This window comes from Epinephelus lanceolatus, chromosome 14 (assembly GCF_041903045.1).
Source record: "Epinephelus lanceolatus isolate andai-2023 chromosome 14, ASM4190304v1, whole genome shotgun sequence".
Lineage (NCBI taxonomy): Eukaryota > Metazoa > Chordata > Actinopteri > Perciformes > Serranidae > Epinephelus > Epinephelus lanceolatus.
In genome coordinates this window covers 38977574-39000755 of record NC_135747.1, presented here as the reverse complement: position 1 = coordinate 39000755, position 23182 = coordinate 38977574, and the positions used below count along the sequence as shown (strand labels likewise).

The following is a 23182-nucleotide window of genomic DNA, read 5'->3' as shown; positions in this document are numbered from 1 at the left end:
CAGTAAAGCTGAATGATGCAGTGAGAAGACACTAATCTGGCTGTTAAATCGGCTGAGTCGCAGCTGTCCTGCAGAGGATTAACCTGACAGACAGAGAGAGGGAGGACACACACAGCCACATGATTTAATCTTGATCTTTAATTAGCACAGATACTGCATGTATATGTTCACCCTCATTCAATATGTTGTGCTTTTATTAAAGCTGCAGTACGTGAGGATCAGTGGAGAGAGTCTTCAGACTTTAGCTGAGTTCAGCTGAACTGCGTCAGCAGTCAGGTGTCGTCATGCAGCTTGTCTGAGCTTTGAGGAGCTTTATATTGAGTTTCAGCATATTGTTTATCTGTCAGGCCACAACTTCACTGCTCTGGTTCACTCTCACTGCTCTAATAGGGTCATTTTCAGAGACAAAGCTGTGAAACAGTGAAGCATTTAGCAGCTACAGAGACAGATATTTGCCTCAGGAGTTGGTGGAGACCAAAAACACAGCAAACAGAGAGAATATTGGACTGATGTTCATCAGGTGACACAAACACAAAGACCCTTAATGAATCATGTTGATCTCTAACTGGATGTGGAAACTGCTCACATGTTCAACACATTGAGCCCCAGAGAGGTCAAATGATCCAATATTTACAAAAACAGCACAGATTAGAGAAAAGTCAAAAAACTAAACACAGTTTTTCTAAACTAATTAATGATCTCACAAACCTGCCTGTAACAAGGAACCAGCCACCAGCTTTGAATGTTTGCAGTCAGTCTTATTGGAGTTACCAGTGGTTATCAGCCTCATAGATACATTGGTTATAAGGGCCTGCTACTGGGTTCAGAGGGCCATTATCAGCCCACTTACTGGTCAATATTGGTTGGCAGGCAGCGATCTATAGTGGCCATGGTAATCATGATGGGTATAAAGGAGGAAGTCAGGTAACGTAGTATAAAGAGCAACAAAGTCAACGTATGGAGGAGGTCTGGGTGGACAGGACTTTCACCCTGACAGCTGTTCATGTCCTGTGTGACACCAAAAGTCAACACTGACCTTAATGTACGACATGTTACGCTGCATAACAGAAGTACTTATTTTAAACCAAACCACAATCATCTTCTCAGCATGTCATTACAAATGAAGCATTGTGGTGCTACAGGCCCACAATCCTGTTCCAGACATAAGGGAACATGCATCATCATCATCTCTATGTTTATGTCAGTGAAAATAAAATGCAAAAATTACCACACAGCACAACTCATATCACTCTACCACTAACCTATGTGTATGAGGCTGATGACCACTGATACCTCATCGTGCACCAGTCCAGATCCTCTGAACAGATCTCTCTACAGAGAGGTCATTAAAGAACATAATACACTGAAAAGCTATTCCTGTGAAACAGTGATCATGAATAATGTAAAAAACAAAGTGCATCTTTTAATAGAAGACATGAGGTAACGTGAGACAACAGAGCACCTTTATGGTGCTAAATCTTTTTGCTTTTCAGTGGTGGAAAGTAACTATCTAAGTCTTGTGTGTGATTTATCCTGGCTATTCATGAGCAGAGGAAATCTCTGCTAGCCGCTAAGCTAATTTATACAGTGTAAAATGCCCTAGGCTTGTGCTAATAACATTAGCATGTTGTATTTGTGGGGAAAATGTGTCCAGATAAAGACAAGTGTTTGTCTGTGAATGCTGCGAGTTATAGTGAAGCTGATTTGTGTACTTGTGTTTGAAATGGTCTCTATTAATTTGAATCAACTAAACTTTACAGCACTAAACAGAAACTCCATCACCGACTAGTGTTTTGGAGGTGTAACTGCAGAGTGACACAGACACACCACCGCACAAGTATAAATGCTCACAACGGCGTGCGTAGGCTCTGCATAGAGCTGACGCACAAGTATCAATCTATCTTGAGCATTTGTGTAAAAACGGCTGCTGTTGGCTCTTTCAGCACTGTTGCCATTGTTAGCGCTGCACTAATAGCCCCCAGCATTTCAGCTCTGTGTTTGCTTGTAACGTCCGAAATAAGAGCCCAGTCCAGACTCTGAATGTCAAAGGTCAAAAATAATTTGTGCGGTTGCTTCAAGATTAGGATCTGCTTCAAAATCAGATGGGTTCTTCCTCAGCCCATATTCCACCCCTCTGCTGAGTGGAATGAAAATCAGGCTGCACAAACTGACCAAATACATGACCTCCTTGGTGGAGGTAATAAATACAGAGAGAATATCTCTGACTCCTCTTTGGAGTTAAACTCAACCAGCGAGGTGAAATTCTTCCTCCACACTTGTCTCGCCTCTGAGGTTTTATCTGTTCAAACTAAAAGTCATTTTATTTGACAGTTTTGGTGACAATTTTAAAAGACGACAGGTAATATTTTCTTTGAATAACCCCCTCAGTCTCTCACTTTTCCATCTCCATCATGTCGTAACATCTTCTCCTCTGTCTCCAGTTATTTTCTATGACTCCCAAATTCTTTTTCCATCTCCCCCCTCGTCTTTATATCTCACTCAGTATTGTTTTCTTTTATCCAACACGTCTCCGTCTTTTCTCTCTTTGTATTCTCTCTCGTAGTTTTTCTTGTCTGTCCTAATCATCCTCTCCTCCTCCTCCTCCCCCTCCTCACTCCTCTTTCCGGGTCCAGCTGATGGGTATCCACTGTGGTTCATCCTGCGCCTCCTGGATGATGGAGAAGAGCTGTATGCAGGAGTCCTGCAGGTCCTCGTTCACCAGCACGCTGTCGAAAAACTGTTTGTACTTTGCCTCCATCAGCCGGGACACCTCCTCCAGCTCCACAAAGTCTTCCTCCTGCAGGAGGAGGAACATGACGACTCAGTTTCCTGCACTTCAAACTCTCTTTCTAGTTATTTCATGTGATAACAGTGTTGTCATGCTTTGAGAAATCGGAGCTGTAATATGTATGTGGAGCTCTTACTGTGAACACTCTGCTGACAGAGCAGTTGGTGATGATTCGGGCGTCTCTCCGGGTTTCTCTCAGTCTGTCTGGACTCGGAGCTTTGATGAAGATCACGTACGGCTTCAGTTTCCTCGTCCTCAGTGGCAAGATGCTCTGACAACAAAACCAACATCACGGTGTTAATCCACCACTGAAAACAGCCCCCAACTAATGAACTATTTCCTCTGAAGGAAACAAGTCAATTCAATCAATCAATCAATCAATTTTATTTATAAAGCCCAATATCACAAATCACAATTTGCCTCACAGGGCTTTACAGCATACGACATCCCTCTGTCCTTAAGACCCTCACAGCGGATAAGGAAAAACTCCCCCAAAAAAACCCCTTTAACGGGGGAAAAAAAAAAACGGTAGAAACCTCAGGAAGAGCAACTGAGGAGGGATCCCTCTTCCAGGACGGACAGACGTGCAATAGATGTCGTACAGAACAGATCAGCATAATAAATTAACAGTAATCCATATGACACAATGAGACAGAGAGAGAGAGAGAGAGAGAGAGAGAGAGAGAGATGCAGGTAATGACAGTAGCTTACAACAACATTAATGAAAGTAATAATATTATAGTTATAGTTCTGGCTACTGTGGTACAATATGTTGAAAGTATGTATTAATATCAGACAGCATACTTGTGTGACAATAGTCATATGTGTATAATAACAGTAGAAGTATGACTAATGACTAATGATGGCAGCAGCAGCAGGAGGCATCTGGCAGGACCACGGCAGCAGCACAACCACACACGTCACACTGTCCAGGCACCGCTGCGGTATGAGTTATTCTGAGAGACAGTGGAGCACAAAGGCTCCGGAGAAGAAGCCGAGTTAGTGACATCCAGAATGGCCGAGTTAGCAAGATGCAGTAATAGAATACGAGAGAGAGAGAGAGAGAGAGAGAGAGAGGGAGAGAGAGGGAGAGAGAGGGAGCCCGGTGTATTATAGGGGGTCCTCCGGCAGACTAGGCCTAAGTCAGCCTAACTAGGGGCTGGTACAGGGCAAGCCTGAGCCAGCCCTAACTATAAGCTTTATCAAAGAGGAAAGTCTTAAGTCTAGTCTTAAATGTGGAGATGGTGTCTGCCTCCCGGACCGTAACAGGAAGATGATTCCACAGGAGAGGAGCCTGATAGCTGAAGGCTCTGGCTCCTGATCTGCTTTTGGAGACTTTAGGGACCACGAGTAACCCTGCGTTCTCAGAGCGCAGTGTTCTGGTGGGATAATATGGCACTATGAGCTCTCTAAGATATGACGGAGCTTGACCATTTAGAGCTTTATAAGTTAACAGTAGGATTTTAAATTCAATTCTGGATTTTACAGGGAGCCAGTGCAGAGAAGCTAAAACAGGAGAAATATGATCTTGTTTCTTAGTTCCTGTTAGTACACGAGCTGCTGCATTCTGAATTAGCTGGAGAGTTTTTAAGGACTTACTAGAGCTACCTGATAATAGAGAGTTACAGTAATCCAGCCTTGAGGTAACAAAAGCGTGGACCAATTTTTCTGCATCTTTTCGGGTCAGGATAGGCCTAATTTTCGCAATATTACGCAGATGAAAAAATGCAGTCCGTGAGGTTTGCTTTAAATGAGAATTAAAAGACAAATCTTGATCAAATATTACTCCGAGGTTTCTTACGGTAGTGCTAGAGGCCAGAGCAATGCCATCTGGAGAAACTATGTCATCAGATAAAGAGTCTCTGAGTTGTTTGGGGCCAAGAACAATAACTTCAGTTTTGTCTGAATTTAACATCAGGAAATTGGTGCTCATCCAATTTTTTATGTCTTTAAGGCAGTTATGGAGTTTAGTTAATTGATTACTTTCTTCTGGCTTCATCGATAAATACAACTGTGTATCATCCGCATAACAATGGAAATTTATAGAGTGATTTCTAATGATGTTACCTAAAGGAAGCATATATAGAGTAAATAGGATTGGTCCGAGCACAGAACCTTGCGGAACTCCAAAACAAACTTTGGTACGTAAGGATGATTCATTACGAACGTCAACAAATTGAAAACGATCAGATAAATAAGATTTAAACCAGCTTAGTGCTGAACCTTTTAGGCCAATTAAGTGATCCAGTCTCTGCAGTAGAATTTGATGGTCAATTGTGTCAAACGCCGCACTAAGATCTAATAAAACAAGAACAGAGACGAGTCCTTTGTCTGAAGCAATCAGAAGGTCATTTGTAATTTTAACTAGAGCTGTCTCAGTGCTATGATGCACTCTAAATCCTGACTGAAATTCCTCAAATAAATTATTATCCTGGAGAAAATCACACAGCTGGTCTGCGACTACTTTCTCAAGGATCTTTGACATAAAGGGAAGATTAGATATTGGTCTATAGTTGGCTAACACCTCTGGATCCAGGGTGGGCTTTTTTAGGAGAGGTGTCTCCATTAATCAACAATCTTCTTAATGAGACTCACATGTGGTTCGACATCGATGATGCACATCCGTCCTCGTTTCAGCACCTCTTCTATGGCCTCAGCGCTGGTCCCATACAGGTGACCCTTATACTCCCCGTACTCCACAAACCTGACACACATTAACAAATAATCTAAATAATAACAATAAAATCATACCAAAAATAAACCCTAAACAAACAAAAACAGAACAAGTAAACAATCAAAAGATTACCTGTGGTTACAGACCATGTACTCAAACAGCTCTTTGGTGACAAAGTGGTACTCCTTTCCTGACTGCTCCCCTGCTCTGATTGGACGAGTGGTGTCTGGAGGAACAAGGCAACAGCCAGTCAAAACTGGTATGTAATTACCGGGCTCATACAGAATCAGTGCCAATTATGACAATACTCCACAAGGCTGTCACCTCTTGATATCAATAATGTGTAAACTAAAAAATAAATTTTGTCTTAATTTTTTTTCTATGCATCACATAATAATCCATGAGAACATTGAAAACTGTGGTTTAAGTTTGATATGAAAACACGCTTCAACAATATCACTATATTTTGTCTATTTTGTCCTTTCTATCAGTAAAGTTATTAGTATATAAGATCTTTATTATATTATTTTAACTTTAAATGACTGTGTTAGATTTGTGGAGGTCACTTACGAGGTACGGGTCCCTGGAAGGTTGAAGGGTTCAGTTTGATGAGTCGTTTCCTCAGTTCGTTCACTCCGACTCTCGTAGCTCCTGGACAGAGAGAAATATTGGTGGCATCATACACAGAAAAGGAGAATTAACAAACACTGAGAGAAAACAGAATGCTACAGGAACAGTGACAAAAAGGTTCTTATGGTCTCACCAATGAGGATGATGAGGCGATGGTTCTCCTGCGGGGTGCGCTGGTACAGAGCCACCTCCTCATATGGAGTGTACAGGGCGCTGCTGTTGGGTGAGCAGGAGGTGCAGGACTGTCGTCTCCTTCTGTAGGACGTCCTCCTCCATAGACGGAAACTCCGCCGGAAACCGGCTGGTGAGGGACACACCATTCATTCAGTCATTCAATTATTCATCCATTCACTGTATCATTGTCCAAATAATCCAGTGTTTTTTTATCTGTTAAACTGCTGACACTCTCTCAGAGATTAAGTGGAGAAATTGACTTTTGTCTTGACAGTATTTATCCAGTACCACAGTCATTACCTAGAATTAACCAGCATTCTTTAATTCACTGTAGTAAAATAAATAAAATATATTGTCAGTGAACAGAGTTACTAACCAAACTGATGGACATACACAATTAACTGACCAACCAACCGAATAACTGACAGACTAAATGACTGACCGACTGAGCAACAGACTAACTTACTGACTGACCAAATAAGTAATCGACTGACTAAATAAAATAAATGACCAAACAATTACCTGACTGACTAACTGACTAGCTGACAGACTGACTTACTAACTGATTGACCAACCAACAAACTAACTGAGTGACTGACTGACTTACGGACGGACGGACCGACCAATTTACCATCCAACTAAACTAAACTAAACTAATCTAAACTAACTAAACTGAACTAAACTAAACTATAATATACTAACAACTAAACTAAACTATACTAAACTAACTAAACCATGTTATACTATACTAAACTAACTAAACTAACTAAACTAACTATACTATACTATACAAACTAAACTAACTAAACTAAACTATACTATAATATACTAACTAAACTAAACTAACTAAACTATACTATACTAATTAAACTAACGAAACTAACTAAACTAAACTGACTAAACTATACTGTACTAAACTAAACTATACTAACTAAACTAAACTAAATTAAACTAACTAAACTATACTATACTAATTAAACTAACTAAACTATACTAAACTAAACTAAACTAACTAAACTAAACTAAACTAAACTAAACAACTAACTGTTAGTCTTACCCAGGTAGATTCCATCAGTAACATCAGACTCAGTCTCGTCTGAAAGAAGAAACATAATCACAGGAATAAATTTACTGTGAAATATAAACTTCTAAAATATAAACTAAACTAAACTCTCACATACCAAAGTGTATCTCTTCCAGCTCTGTGGAGGAAAACAGAAGATGATTAACTTCAGTCTGTTAAAGCTGTTTTATATATTCATGATTTTGTCCGACATGTTTTACCTGGTACTGAGTGTTTGTCATCAGCCTGAGGTCGATCGTCATCTGGAACAGATGAAAGAAAGCAAGAAGACATTATTTAAACGTACAGTTTGTTTCCACACATTCAGAGTTCAGAATGGTAACCACACATTACACTGTGTTTTGTTTGATGGACACGTGTTCTCTGAGTCTGATTCATGTTGTTGGAAAAACCCTATGAGTTAATGTTCGTTTACTGTGAGAGGAAGTGACAGCAAGATGTTTTGACATTTGTTATTATCAGCCAAAGCAGACTGGTTTGAGTTATACTGTGAAGTATCTGATTATTATTAACAGCTTAAATAACATGCATGACATTACTTATCAGCTTCACCAGTAACATCTCTAGTTTACCCTCCATGCTGATGTAGAAAGTTGCGTCTGATTAGAAAAGGCTTATATGTGACGTACTGTGTGTATATTTGTTTTGCTTTAATACTTGCTATAATATTTTCCGGTAGATGCAAATTAACCATGCAGCTAAGTCTGACTCAACACTTGTGATGTGCATGGCCCATGTTAAAGAAACTAATAAACTACTATATAAACTACTGTGCATGACATGAATGGACACTGAGGTGTGTAACAGTAACACTAATGAAAATAAAACCTCTAGATACCGTGGTCACATGCACATTCAGCTTTAACACCTGTGCACGTACAGTAACACCGCTCCTTGACTCATTATTCACAGCGCATGAAGATACTTTGATACAGTCACATGAAAAGACACAAACCAAATAACATCAGATACAGTAATAAGATCTGTGAGCTGTGTCACTCACCATTATCAGTCAGAATCACTGGGGACAGACAGCAGGTCGACACACAGAGAAGAGACATGTTAAAGTTTAAAGTCACATTCACAACATTTATAAACAGAAACAGTCACATGTTGCTATCATGATGCTGTCAGTTTGTGCTGTATCTGATCTTTATGTCATTTCAGTTAATGTTTAATAATATTTTTTTTCTTTCTTCTTTTTTTTAAGATTATTTTTAGGCTTTATGGCCTTTATTTGATGGGTCAGTGTTGGCAGGAAGGACAGAGAGAGAGAGAGGGGATGAAATGCAGCAGAGGGCTGCAGGTCGGAATCGAGCCTGTGGCTGCTGCTGCAGTAAGGACATAGCCTGCTCTACCAGATGAGCTACTTGTCACCCTACAATATCCTGTTATATAAATAAACAAACCATATTTGAGTTCCGTGTCCACTGAACCAGCTTCACATTGGCAACTTTATATGCTTATCATTTAAGTTAGTGATAGTGATGCTGAGTGCTCACAGGGTTTGATGCAGGTATGAACCTGTGACGGCTGACACCACCAGTGTTCCCTCTGTTTACTGCAGACAGACAGACAGAATTGGAGGATAAATCATAATTAAAACATGCAGCTACAAACTCCATGTTTCCACAAAAGATCTACAGTTGAGTCGTAATAATTGAGGATGTGTTTAGGTGATATTATCAAGTATCATGTCACCTCTTCAGCATGCTGGCAGAGGGGATGAGACCAGCACAGGACGCGGCGGAGCGCAGCTTCCTGGCCTGCCACCACCGTCCGTCCGACTGGTCGACCACCTCCAGCAGGTCTCCTCTGCTGAACGGCATCCCTGCATCAGGACACGGGATGGAGGAGTCCTGCAGGGGGCAGTAGTCCACCATCGCCCTCATGAACACCTGACAGACACACAGAAAACTGACTGTGATATACTAGGAATGACTTGTAAAGTGCTGTATTCCAATAGCTGTAGATGCTTTATTGTTGAGGAGACCAGTCTCCAGTATAAATGAGTATCTGTTGTTTTCACAGACTTATCATAAAGACACAGAGGCAGTCTGTGATGTCGACAACGTGTGATTTTTATATTCACATTTACAGTGAGTTTAATGTGATTCTACATATGTTTAGTTGTGACTTCTCCCATCGTCACTAGAGGGCAGCAGAGACACAGAATTATCATCTGAGCATGTTTGGTGGGTGCAGTACTCACACCCTTCACTACTGTATAATTATTAATATCACAACATGAAAATACTCCACTACAAGTTACAGCCCTGCATTCACAATCTTCCTGCAGTAAAAGTATTTACGTTTTATCAGCAAAATTAACTTAAAGTATGAAACTGTGAAGTAAAATGTGTTTTTGGATTAAATCACTGCTGCATTAATGTGTATGTTGTATTTTACTGCTGTAGATGTTTAATGTTGTGCTGATTGAAACTGTCAGATAAATGTAGTGCAGTAAAAAGTGCAATATTTACTGCTAAGATGTAATTGAGGAGAGGTTTAGTGTTGCATAAAAAGTACAAGTACCTCAGATTTGTGCTGATGTACAGTACTTAGTTCCAACACTGGATGGATATTTCTTACCGACTTCTGGCTGCTGCTGCTCTGAGCTGCGTCAGGAATTACTTTAAACAGGATTGTTCCCTGAGAATTAATCTGCAAACACAACAAACAGTCAATAACTGATAAGTTATCGATAATCAGATGAACGTCACAAGTAGAAACATCTGCAGTCACCACACAGGAGATGTTCCTCATTCTGTTTTTTGAATTTACTTGTTTGCTTAAAATTGTGTACCAATAGTTTTCTTGTCATCACAAGAAATTAAAATTTACTGTATCTTTACCTATGTGGAGAAGCTTCAGAGGAAAAAGCAGATCAATATCAGGTAATAAGGTAAAAGTTTATTGTTATAATGAGGTTTTTCACTTTTTAATATGATGAAACTTAGATTGTTAAAACAATAAACTACTGATCTTGTTTCAATGTGAAAAGTTTTATGCAAAAACGTGATAATTTATTGTTATAACATAAAATGTTTTACATGATAACATGATGACATGATAAACTCGTGTTTAAGTAAGGAAATGATGTGATGACAAGGATAAATAAAGTGATGTGGTTCATTTACATGATTTGATTAAAGGTTCAGTGTGTCAGGTTTAGGGGGCTTTGGCAGCGTCTGGTGGTGATGATTACAGATTGTAACTGTTGTAGCCAACATGAAGATGGGAATGTCCCTATCTAGAGCCAGTGTGTGGTTTGTCCGTTCTGGGCTACTGTAGAAACATGGCAGTGCAACATGGTGAAAGGCAAGGACCTGCTCCCTATGTAGATATAAACGTCTCATTCTAAGGTAACGAAAACACAACTTTTCTTATTTTCAGGTGATTATACACTGAAGAAAACAGACTTATTATATTATATTCCATTTCTGTCAATTTATGCCCCTAAATTCTACACACTGGAGTTTACGTCATTTTTACGTCATGACTGGATTGAGACATGGTGAGATTTTGCTGGTACTGAGTGGGGTGTACCATACCGTGAAAATATGTGCACTTCATTAAGAAGAATTTTTACAGTTCTCAGGTCAAAATCAGCAGGAGGAGGCGTGTAGGAACAGCTGTTTCTAAGAATAAGCTCGCATAGAAACGCGAGCTGTAGCAACGCAAAAACCACAACCATAAAGCTTCATTCTCATTAAAAACAATTACAAGACGGTGCCTGCAGTTGCTGAAACACTTTCTGTTTGATCAGAGCCTTATTCTGCTGCGTACTGATAAATTCATGGCGCTGTCCTGTGGTGCTGACGAAGCAGGTGATTCATAGTTGTGACTTTTTCTCTGTTGTACTTTCTGCCTTCTTCGGTCTTTATTCAGTGAAATTCATGTACTGATTTTTCTCTTCAGTTGACCTACCAGAATCTGGATGACCTGTTCCGGCTCCAGACCCACCACAGGGTTTCCATTCACCTCCACCAACAGATCACCAGGATGGAGGAGTCCTGAAACACATGAACACACGTTATTACACATTTCAACCACATTTGATTCATCATCATGTCTGTGGTATTGTACTTAATACTTAAAATTACGGTTTTATCTCACCGCTGCGGTCAGCCAGTCCTCCATGAATCACCCTGGCGATGTAGATCTCTCCTGTCTCCTCGTCCCTCCTTATTGTCGCCCCCTGACAGACAGTTAGTCCAAATTTATCACCTTCAGTGACTACATAAACAGACACTGCAAGCTTTTAGTACAGAAGCTCTGTATAAACAACAGAAGGGAATGTAAAATGGGAGGGATACAAATGGAGGAAGAGATGAAAGCAACTGATGACTGCAGAGACCTGGTAAGCTCACTTCTTTCTAACTCCACACCTCCAGATGTTTTTACTTTTAACTATGGTAGCCTTCAGCTGACGCGGACATTTATCAGGCTTCACAAACATCACTCTGGAGACAATAAAGATTCATACTACTTTAAAACATGTGCAGAAGAAATCCACAACACCTGGAAACACACACTAAAGTGGAAAATCCCTGGAGTTCAAATTTGCATCATAATTATGCAGACGACATCCAAATTTACCTTCATCTGTCACTTAGCAACCACTGACCCAAATGACTGAATGATTTGATGAGTCTGCATTTCCTTTAGTTAATCATGGACAAATTAAGATAAGAAAGGTGCAGACTAACACATGTTTGATTGTCTGACAGGAGAAACTGTAAAGAATAAGAGACAGACAATGATGAGAAGTTTTAGGGATAGACGGATGAAATGGGAGATGCTGTACCTTGAAGGATTTTACTCTTCCCTGTCGAGTGATAAATCCATAGTCTCTCAAAAGTGTTTGTTATCCAAGAGATGATATCAGCCTGCGTCTGTTTCATGGTTAAACTTTTATAAAAATGGTTAGGATGTAGATCTATATTAAAAAAAGGTATTTGAGTCAGTTTCAGAGTCTGTTTTCCGCCACAGCAGGCAAGGAGAGGAGATGCTTGTTTTTGATCTACTTATTCTTTTTCTTCTTCTTGGTTGTCAAGCAGCCAGTGCTGTTACAGTCTTGGTCCTCCAGAGGAGCTCCGGAAACTGTTCCGTTGTTGAGCCTCACTTGTCCATTACTACCTCCGCCACCTGTCCTGTGGGTGGCACCAAACGTCACCACCGTCTTCTTGGATCCTCCATTCATTCGATTTTGACTCCTTGATGTTGTGAAGCCGTTTGCACACGAACTAACCGACGTAGATGAAGATGAAGAGGAGCAAGACGAGGAAGAGGAGGATGTGACATGACGTGGGTAAGGTGTGGGAGGTTTGCGCACCACTTTTGGAGACATTGAGGACACCCTCGGTGGAGGTGGTGGAGGAGTGCGTTGTTTGGGCCGGCGTGGAGGCGACACCTCGGGGTGTTTGCTGGCTACAATGAGCCCCTGCAGTTTGTCCACCACCTCCACCAGCAGGTTGAGCGCCTGGGCATTCTCCTCTGCACTGTCTACAATCATCTCGGTCGCCGCCACCATCTTCTGGCCAAGATGGCGGACATCCTGAGTTCCGTGCTCCATGCTGCTGGCAACTGTCTGAACAGTGGACCTGAGCTCCTCCACGCTGCACTGTTTGGTGAGCTCAGGATGAGGAAGCCGTTTTGGCTGCTGCTGGTTTCGTGTCTGTTTTGGCTGCTTCTGGCGTCCGTTGTGACGAGGAGAAGTAGAGTACTTGGTCATTGAGGGATGACTCAGAGGCTCTTCTTGGCATTCATTATGAGATCCAGTTTGACCCCCAGGTTGCCTGGCAGGGGAGGGGAGGGTGCTAACGCCCTGCTGCCGTGTAGAGCGATGATGCGCAGGACTGGAGGGTGCTGTGTGGGCTCCAAGTGGACTAATCCCAGTACAAGAGGGGCTCCTGCCAGGTGTAGGGATGTTTCTCGACTGTCCCCCTGCAGCCGCCTTTTTGTACAAGACAGGGGAGTTGGGGAGGCTGAGACTGTACGCTGGGACTGGAGGAGGAGGGTAAGCGTAGTCATCACTGCTCCCTCCAGTCGAGCCGCCTTCTCTGCCGGCATGATGGGGTTTCTCTGAAAATGAACCTCCATGTTGGGAGGAAGATGAAGACGAGAAAGAAAGAGCCCAAAGAAAAGTGAAAAACACGTCACTGACAGAGAACAGCAGTTCAGGAAAAAGCAAAAAAGGAGGCGAATGATGGTGGGATGAAAAAGAAAGATGACGACTTGGGGACGACTGAAGGGAGGTGAGGATAATAACTACATTTGAAAGATACATGATGGATGAACTAATGTCTTCCAACACATTTGCTGGACAAACCAAAAGACGGAGTTCATGACAAATGCAAAGATCGCTGAATAAATAAATGGATGGACGGATGGAAAGATGTTGGGGCCCATATTTATCAGGCGTCTCAGAGCAGGAAATCAGTCCTATTCATTAATTTCCGGAACTGCTTATCCTGCTGGGGGATATGCATTCTCACTCCTAACTCATCAGCCCTCAGCATCTGATACCAGTGCACTGAGGCACCCTTTAGCATCTGTACGAGACGCAAAGGGCAGGTCATTATTAGACACTCAGAGAAACTGACATAATATAAAGACCACTTTCAAAAAGACACTATGCATGTAAGGGGTGGAAACTGACACGCTGTCCCTGAGTGTCCAAAACTGATGCTAAAGAGGTCACTAGAGTGTAACATTTTGAAGCGTTGGGGCCACTGACCAAGTGCCGAAGTATGAATGTGTTGGAATATTTGGGAGATCTCCAGATCTTCAGTCCTCACCTGCTGGGCGCAGCCAGGAGTTGTTGTTCAGGTAGAGATGAAGCGCACGATGACAACGAGCCTTGTGCAGGATGCGAAAGAGAGCTCCTCATAACAACACAGTGATTTATTTCCCATAATAAAACCTAAAAAGCATCATCACCTGAAATATTTTCCTGCTGTTTCCTGTGTTTTGATTAATGGTCCTCTGATAACTCTAACACCTGATAAATACGCCCCCCTGCTGGATGGACTGATGATCCTTGTGATTGGACGTCTTGATGACAGATCAAACAAAGGATGACTGAATGAATTCAATGGACGGATGAATGATGATTGCATTGATTGACAGTTCTCCTCCTCTTACCAGTGCAGGGGGCGGAACTAAAGACAGAGGGAGCTGATTGGTTAAGCCCTTTCTTCCAAAGCTCTGCAGGCTGCGGACACAAACAGCAGCTTCCTGTTGACTGGTAACGGGGAAGAAAGGGATGTGACTGTCCTCCTCGGGGGAGGGGCAGAGGCCTGGCTTCACTCTCAGTCACTCTGAGCTCCTCCCCCGACCATGCCCTCCTTGCAGGGACAAGCCGGTCTAATGTGAGGCGACGGATGCTGCTCCAATGACTGCAAATCACTCCCACTCTGTCTCCAGCACTTCCTCTGCGCTCTCCTCCGTTCTTAGTGAACAAAAGATAAAAGAAAGATCTCCTCTCATAGTTTAAATTTAAATAACCATCTGTAATGCAGCAAAAAGTCAGCGCTTGACTGATGACTGAATAGATTCTATCTGATCAGTGCAATCAACTATTCAAATGTATGTCTCTGTCACAACAAATGACAAAACAGAGAGAGGACTTCAGGAATTTGCTTTAAATGTGCAAGTTTTACCTGTTCTTTTAGAAAAGCTACTCAAGTCAGTTTTAATGCAATAACTCTCTGAGTACATTTCGGCTGGGCTTTTATTGTGAAGGGTAAAAGGGTAATTTGCTGCTGATGACAAGGTGGAAATTAAAGAGTGTTGTGTTCTTGGTTCACACTGGTTCAGAGTACAGAGTCTCCCTGTTCTCATTTTAATATCTGCATAAGCGTAGGCGCAACTTTATATAAACCTCTGCTACAATGCGAATTCACAGGAAGAGGCTGACAGAGGAAACGTTACATGTTCTGTATGTCAAAAGTTACTCTGTAAAGGTGTTTCCATATCCGATTCAAATCACGTCAACTCTTCCTCCACAAAGTGAGTGTAAAAAGGATTTTGCACAGTTGAGGAAGTTTTTATCAGATTTTGCTGATTCCATAAAAGTTTTCTAACATGATGTTTTCTAACCACTGATGCTGACAATGAAGGGTTGAAAGCAACACACTGACTGCACAACTTACACCAGTATAATCTCACTTCTCTACTAACACGGGCTTATATCATTAGAGCAATTAACCACTACCATCACACACACATTCTACTTAAATAAGTAGATCCTCTTTCTCACCAGCGGCTGGTTGTTCTTCACCAGACAAACGATCCTCATGGCCTCCTCATCCTCAGGCATCTCATCAGGCAGAGGAGGTAAGACAGGTCCATAGTCTGACTGGGCCACACTGTCGTGGGACGACAGGAGGGCCTGATAGACGGAGACAGCTGTTACAACAGAGCATCAGACATGAGTTCCTCAAAAGCTCCTGAACGAGTGACTGACACACACCTGGATGTGAGGTGAGCTGAGGAGGCTGTAGAGCTCTCTGGCTTCAGCGGAGGGACGGTGGACCCTCTGTAAAGTGGTTATAATCTGATGGACAGTAAGGCAGACAGACAGACCGTCAGACAGTCAGACAGACAGACAGACAGACAGACAGATGCTCTGACAGTCAAAACAAAAGCAACCAGATCAGATTGTGTTTGTTTGTGTGTATAAACCTCATGTGAGAGTCCTGAGGCGTAAGGCAGGATAGGTGTGGGCGTCGACCTCTCAAACTGCAACAGGCAGTCATAAACCTGGAGGAATAAAACAGGAAATTATGTCACGGCTCGACATCTTCATGGTGCGTCTATTTTTAGTGGCGAGTCTGATGAGTAAGGTCATACCTTCAGTAGAGCGCGAAGCCACGGTGAATTGAGCAGTTCATGCAGGAGCTCAGCTCCACCGATGTTTCTGCTGATGGCGTGACTGACGTCCTCCACCACACAGGATAGCACCTCACTGACGCCTGCACAAACACAGGAGGCACAGGGAACACGCCGCCCTCAATATTAGAGGACTTTTATCTTTTATCAGGACCCCCACCTCCTGTTTCATATGTGTCCTCCCCAATGATGAAACAAAACTTACACCCTTGCGACTAGAACATGTTCTACAGGCTTTGATGTTCAAAAAACACTTTATTTTCCTGATCCTGTCTGTGCTGTAACTCCTGTATTCAGCCTCTGACACTGTTCTAGCAACTGTCTCTTTAAAGCCCAAACTGACCAAACGTTAGTCGACCAGAAAGGTCATTTGTCGGCAAGAAAAAAAAAAAAAAAAGTGAAACTCTCAGGAGCTGCGCCTTGTCAAAATAAATCCAAACCTATGTGACTGGACCGTGTAGGACTTTAATTAGAAAGGACAGACACAGGAAGTGTCCACGCTCAGCAGTCAGACAGGAGTCAGATTAATTTCCAGGGCTGGTACCTGCGGTTATTCCACAGGCTAGTTAACAACATGTCGGGCAGGAAATCCAAAGTGTGGGATCATTTTGAGAAGGTGAAGGACGAACCCAAGGTGATATGTAAACTCATCTTCATTGGTCGACTACAAACATGACGTATCATCTGAAACATGGAAGTAGCTACATGCCCATTAGCCCACAGCGTCATTAACAGGCGGCTCGCTCAGTGTGTGACGTGCACTTGGAGATAAAATATAGGCCTATATTAATGAAGGTTCATTAGTACAGTTTGTATTTCTCTGTAATGTAGCACAGTGTTAACAATGTTACTGATACTATTCTTTCTCACACCTTCAACTCAAACCACCAAAATAACAGAAATAACAGAAACATGCAGTCAAGACTAGTCCATTGATGGACCTCAATGATGACTATTGGTCGACCAGGCAAACTCTTAGTTGGAGGCAGCCCTACACCAAACCAACTTCAAACCAACTTCAAAGAACTAGTGAAACAAAACTAACGAAAGCCCCTGCTGCAATGCCACACATAGCCTTCTCTCAAAATGCATCTGAACACACACAGAGACTACAGGTCTGGCCATGTTTCATGTGAACATCTGAGACTGTAACTTTATATATACGACAGAAAATTAGGAAAAGCATAAGAGGTGCCCTTAATAAAGACACTGGAGTGTCACCGTGTTAAATAAGAAGTCAGCAGCTGACTTTAACATGCAGCAGACTGAATATTGTTCGGACAGTGTGTAATATGACAGCAGATGTTTTAGCCTGATCGTTTCTCCTGAGTAGAGGGTGAAAAACAGACATGTTTGGTTCAGACAGGATTAACGACACTGAGGAGCCGTGACCCCGCAGAGACACACTAATACCTTCTGAATTAGGTTTCAGATTAGATTAGATGGAAATTAAAACCAAATCTGGATTTAGACTCGAGTTCAGGGTGAAAACTGAACTCGCGTCAGACAATAAACAATGAAGGAAGTCAATGAAGGTCAGATATACAGCTGTGTGTGTGTGTGTGTGTGTGTGTGTGTTTGTTTCTCACCGTCCTCCATGGCTTGTTTCATGGTGATCGTCCAGACTCACCGCAGAGGACAAAGGCTTCTTCCACTGAAAATAAATATAAAACAAATGTTAGTGTGAATCAGTCTGATCTGATCTGAGGTGACGGGGTCGTAACTTAAAACACTGAATGATCAACATCATTTAAAAACACAGTAGTAAGTGAGCCCATTGCCATGTTTTCACAGTGGCCCAGAACGGACAAACCAAATACTGACTCTGGAACACTGACAAAATTCTAACCAGGAGAAGTTTCAGCTGGTTGCAGTCTGTAATCATCACCATTAAGTAAAGTTAATAGTATTAAAATGTAGTAAATATAGTACAAAATGTGTAGCAATTACAATTGTAAAGTAGCATTAAAAGGAAAAACCCACATACAAGTACCTCAAATCTGTACTTAAAAGCAGTACTCGACTAAATGTACTTAGTTACTTTGCACCACTGCTGGTATTGATCTACAACCTTCAATTCATGGTGGATTAACTTTCATTCTTTTGGTTGGTAAAGTCTGAATTATCAGCCCTTGAATGTAACTCAAGAGGAGCTGATGAGATGTGAGATATTCTTCTGTCAGTGTTAATGATGTACAACTCTGTCACACTCAGCTGAAAGGCAGCACAGAGACAGAAGGTGAATGAAGTGAATGATTTAAACACAGCTCGTGTTATTTTGGTACTTCCTCTGACAGCAGCAGGTAACTAAATGTGGCCGATGTTAGCGCTCCTCTTTAGCTTCTTATCTTGGCTCAGCTTCCATTTCCACTTACGCTCTCCAGGAAGACCTTCAATTAACCAGATCTAAAAGTCATGAAAAGCCAACTGAGAGCATCACGCAGCCCCACAGAGCCTCGAAGGCACAAGAACCTAAAGCTCAGGACTGTTCCCACGGGTTATACAACACTACAAACTAAAACTCAGTGAAATAAAGGAGTGTCTTAATCTATGTTTGAGGTTTTAACAGTAAAATGATCGAAATAAAGACTGATTTTTGTCTGAGGTGGAAGGAATAAGTTTAACCAAAATGTTTTTGTAAAAGTCGTGGCTTATTAGGAGGCACTGAAAACCAATACAGACATTTATGAATGTGTTAGCTTCAAGAACAACTCAATAACTGCCAAGACAAGTTTTTAATTTTACCTACAGGATTTAACTAAAGCCTTCTTTTGAGTTATCTCATCAACGCAGCAGTTAAGTTTATGAAATGGGAGTAAACGCTACAATATTCATCAGCATCTGTGCTTGTTCCTACACAGAGGACATTAGTCAAATCAGCACTGTGAGATCAAACTAAACAAACGCAGCAACTCCAAAACTTCAATTTTAAGTTCAATCTTGAATTCCTGCAAACTCCCAAAGTTCTCCATTTTCCTCAACAAAGCTCCATCAGAGACAAAAAATGTTTTAAATGTGTCAAAGTAGCTACATTTTAAAAGTGATGCAATCAGACACAAAGTCAATGGAAAAACTGTCACTAGCTGAAACTTCTCCTGATTAGAATTCCTTCACTGTTCATTGTTCAGGAGCTGAATTATCCACAGAGGTCTCTTTCTCTACAAAGCAAACAGACCAGCTGATTTAAACCAGTAAAAACACTGAATGTGTCTGGTTTTGAGGCTCATGTAACCACTGTTCATACTGTGGAGAGTTTTATTAGTAAACTGTAACTATAAAATGAAAGGATGTGTTGCTGCCTCTCACAGCAGCTGGAGTCTGACAAAAAATAATTTCATTCACTGGGCCGACTGCCGGTGACTTTTAAGGTGGAACGTTAACTTGTAATGTTACTCAATGCATGAGGTGACGACGTGAATCCATCAGCACACCTTAAATTTCACTGTGACAACTTTAACTGTTCCATCAGTTTTTATTGTCTCTCTTGGATGACACGTTTAGTAATGAGTGGATCTTCAAGTGTTTATATAAATATTTATTTGGACCCAGTTGTGTGAACTGCATATATTCTAATCCTACAGCAACACTAAACCCCTGAGCTTGCCTGAGAAGGACTAAATGCACAAAGCTGCTATTTTTAAATATCCCATGGAGAGAGACTCTCACTGCAGCCTGTTCTATTTTGTTCTGAAAATGTGGGCGTGCAGCCTCGTTCTGTGGACGATAAACCAGGTGCAGACTGATAAAGGAGGAAATACAGTGAGTGCTGGACGGAGCAGTGAGTGACAACAAACCCACCCACATTTAAGGGCACTGGGTCTAGGTACCATGTCTGAAGGGTTACTGGATCCAAAGGTACTGTACTGGAAGTGTTGGGTGGAAACAGGACTTTAGGTAACAAAACAGGATTCTTATTTTCAGGTGATTATACACTCAAGAAAACATACTTATCAGATTATATTGTATTTAAAGCCTACACTGGAGCTTTCAGTGGGTTGAAATATTATTTTTATTCTTAAGGGTATAATGTTGAATTCAGGGTAGGATTTTTTTGCAGCGCACAAGACTAAAAGCTGTTCAGACAGGAAGAGCAACAAACTCTCTGCTGGTTGTAACTCAATAATCACTGTGCTGCACAGCCACATAGCTGTGAACAAAAGCTGTGCAGCTTTCTTTGAACTGTGTGTTTTTCGCTGCAGCTGCAGTCATGTTTCCAGTCACACTTGGGAATTGTCAGAAATCAGAGCCTGGGCAGTAACTTCTGGTGTCAGACACCAAGGAAAAAAGCTGTCCTTTCACGTCGGCACGATACCCGGCCAGTCGTCGTTATTGTTTAAAGGTAATGAAGCTTGTGGCTGGATATGCTGTGGATGAAGTGTTGCTCCACGAGTGACTCTCTGTCTTTCGCTCGGATCCTTGGGAAAATACCGGTCACAGGCAACTTAACACCTCCAGGTAAAAAAAATCAAATAAATAAAAAAAATAGCTATCTAGCCTCAGCTACACTTACCTGGGATCACCCTGACACTCACACAGAGGCACACGTCAGATTTTTGGGGATATACGCACTTACCAGTCTCATGGGGTGTAACAGAATAGTAATGTAATGAGTAGTGTAACAAATTACGGTCGACAGGGAGTAATAAGCAAAGTAATATTATTACTTTTAAAAGAGTAATGTGTAATATATTATATTTTTAGAGTAACAAGCCCAACACTGTTTATAACTGATGCAAAGTCCTCGTCTACAGGAAGTGAATTTATTGTTGCATGGGCTGACCAAACGTCCTCTTTTGCCCAGACATGTCCACTTTTGACATCCTGTCTGGGGTTGATGATAATGTCCGGTTTTCCTTGTGTGTGTGTGTGTGTGTGTGTGTGTGTGTTAGAGTGCGGCACGGGCCGAATATTTCTGTCCGAACCCGACAGTCATTCTGTTTTGTTATGTCCGAAACCGAACCGAGCCCGACATTATTTAATGACCAAAGCACTGAGTTTGTGTCACACAGTTGTTACGGTTACAGGCTATTTAACAGGCTGGATGTGCAGCGTGGGTGCTCTGCGGAGAGGGAGACCTCCGTGTTTGAGACGGGAGCGGGTGGCGGGAGGTCCGAGGCTTCCATCGAGGGGAGCGGGAGAAACAAACAGCCAGTGTGTGTGTGTGTTGTGTTCAGGTGTTGTCACATAAATAACAGTCCCTAAGCAACAAACAGGACAGACAATAGGATTTTATTTATTTTTACACTACATTTTCACTGAAAGCTGACCGAATCCGACCCGAGCCCGAATACAATTTATACATTTTTGACCGAACCCGTCCCGACCCGTCGGGTACCGTCGGGCTCAGATCGCCACACTCTAGTGTGTGTAGCCTATGTGTCCCCTATTGGGGCCTATCTGAATTTCTGTCTTTGAGAGATATTATTTTGTAATATAACTGAATTTTCTATCCATACATATAAATTTTAAATATATTAAAATTATAAGGCATCTTTGAGTAAACTGCGAGTATCATTTAAGTAGGCTATGTCATGGCCGGGCCGAGTGTCCTCTTTTTTGGAAATCAAAATATGGTCACCCTATGTTGCACCACAAAGAACTTTGCAGTGTGACGTCACTCTGGTGTTCTGCTCCACAAGTTCAACTGTTGCATAGATGCTAAAAAAATTGTTTCCCAGAGCATGATTCTTGTTGTCCTTCATGTCGCTCCATCATCAGATCAACATGTTTATGTGTCCAACACTTTGGTTTATGACCAACTACCTACAGAACTGAAGATGTTCAGCCTCAGCTGGACTAGTTAGCTAATGTTAGCATGCTAACACATGATAAGAGTGACGTGGTGAATATTGCACCTGCTAAATGTTTCCATGTTAGCATGCTGATGTTAGCATTTAGCTCAGAGTGCAGCCTCACAGAGCTCAGTCCTTGTACACAACACAGACAGACTGTCAAATAAAACCTACTCACCACCTCTTCGTCCTCGTCTTCCTCTTCTGGTCCAGTTTGTTTCAGTGTGTGAACTCTGAGCTGAAGTGAATCAGCAGAGTGAGCGTGTCAGCAGCGGCCAGTGGTCACTGACATGGATGTGATTTTACTACCAAACCAAAACAGACACTAATCCTCTTTAACCCGCCTTAATCCACCAACCACCAACCTCTCTCCTCCTCTCCTTCGCTTTGCTTTCTTCTGCTGTTTTTAAAATCTTTGTCTGTCCCCTCCCGTCCTCCGCTCACTCACTCCATCTGTTTCTAAATCTACAACCTCTCGTCACCTCCTCACTCGTTCATCATGGAGCTTCCTCATTCTGTCATATTCTCGCTCTCTCGCTCACTTTAAGTACTTCAACAGATCACAAAGCTTCTTAACTCTTTACTGCTTTTAGCACACACACACACACACACACACACACACACACGGCAGGTCAGACATGCAGCAGCAGCAGGCACCACAGTGTTAAGAGGCCAACACACAGAAACTGTAGTTGCGATTCATTAAATCCTACTGCAACATCTGTGTGTGTGGGTGTGTGTGTTTGTGTGTGTGTGTATGTGTGTGTGTGTGTGTGTAGGGGGTTACGACAGAGTAATGGTCACTGGGTCACCTCCATACAGATTAATGCTGATCCTTCAGAAACAGAGAGATGCCACACATCCAGGCAGATGTAAGAAAACATGGCCGCCAACAGAGGAGACGTGTTTTGTGCAGCTTTTTTCCCACAACATCAAACATTTGCTGTGAAAATTCACAAATAACTGTTAAGAGAATCTCATGTAGCCAGACTTATCTCCAATTGGCGTTTCAGTGCTAAAGAAAGGTCTGGGAACAGCGATTATCTTCCTGCTACAGGGGAAAAAACACTCTGGCTTTGCCCACCAAACATATGAAAATGTCCAAGTACAGCTGGGACTATGAGTCAGTTAATGAAGTGACA

At 42.0% G+C, this 23182-nt stretch overlaps 1 protein-coding gene across 2 annotated transcripts; it reads right to left on the bottom strand.

Moving 5' to 3' along the window:
• Positions 1–120: 120 nt before the first annotated feature.
• mpp4a (MAGUK p55 scaffold protein 4a) lies at positions 121–22544 on the bottom strand. Of its 2 annotated transcripts, XM_033614677.2 has the most exons (21): positions 22219–22544; positions 17838–17902; positions 16210–16331; positions 16042–16119; positions 15830–15913; positions 15617–15748; positions 11470–11551; positions 11281–11366; positions 9943–10014; positions 9052–9248; positions 8853–8911; positions 8354–8371; positions 7551–7592; positions 7448–7468; positions 7324–7362; positions 6226–6393; positions 6033–6113; positions 5595–5688; positions 5384–5492; positions 2925–3059; positions 121–2797 (listed from the first exon to the last, which is right to left on the bottom strand). In XM_033614677.2, exons 2-21 carry the CDS (start codon positions 17857–17859, stop codon positions 2612–2614), a joined length of 1827 nt encoding a protein of 608 aa, XP_033470568.1. In that variant the 5' UTR covers positions 17860–17902; positions 22219–22544; the 3' UTR covers positions 121–2611. The 2 variants fall into 2 exon arrangements, 1 of the variants encoding a protein (XP_033470568.1); XR_004500970.2 differs by lacking the exons at positions 121–2797; positions 2925–3059; positions 5384–5492; ... (9 more) ...; positions 9943–10014; positions 11281–11366 and adding exons at positions 12161–13449; positions 14500–14806 and having other exon boundaries at positions 11472–11551.
• Positions 22545–23182: the final 638 nt, after the last annotated feature.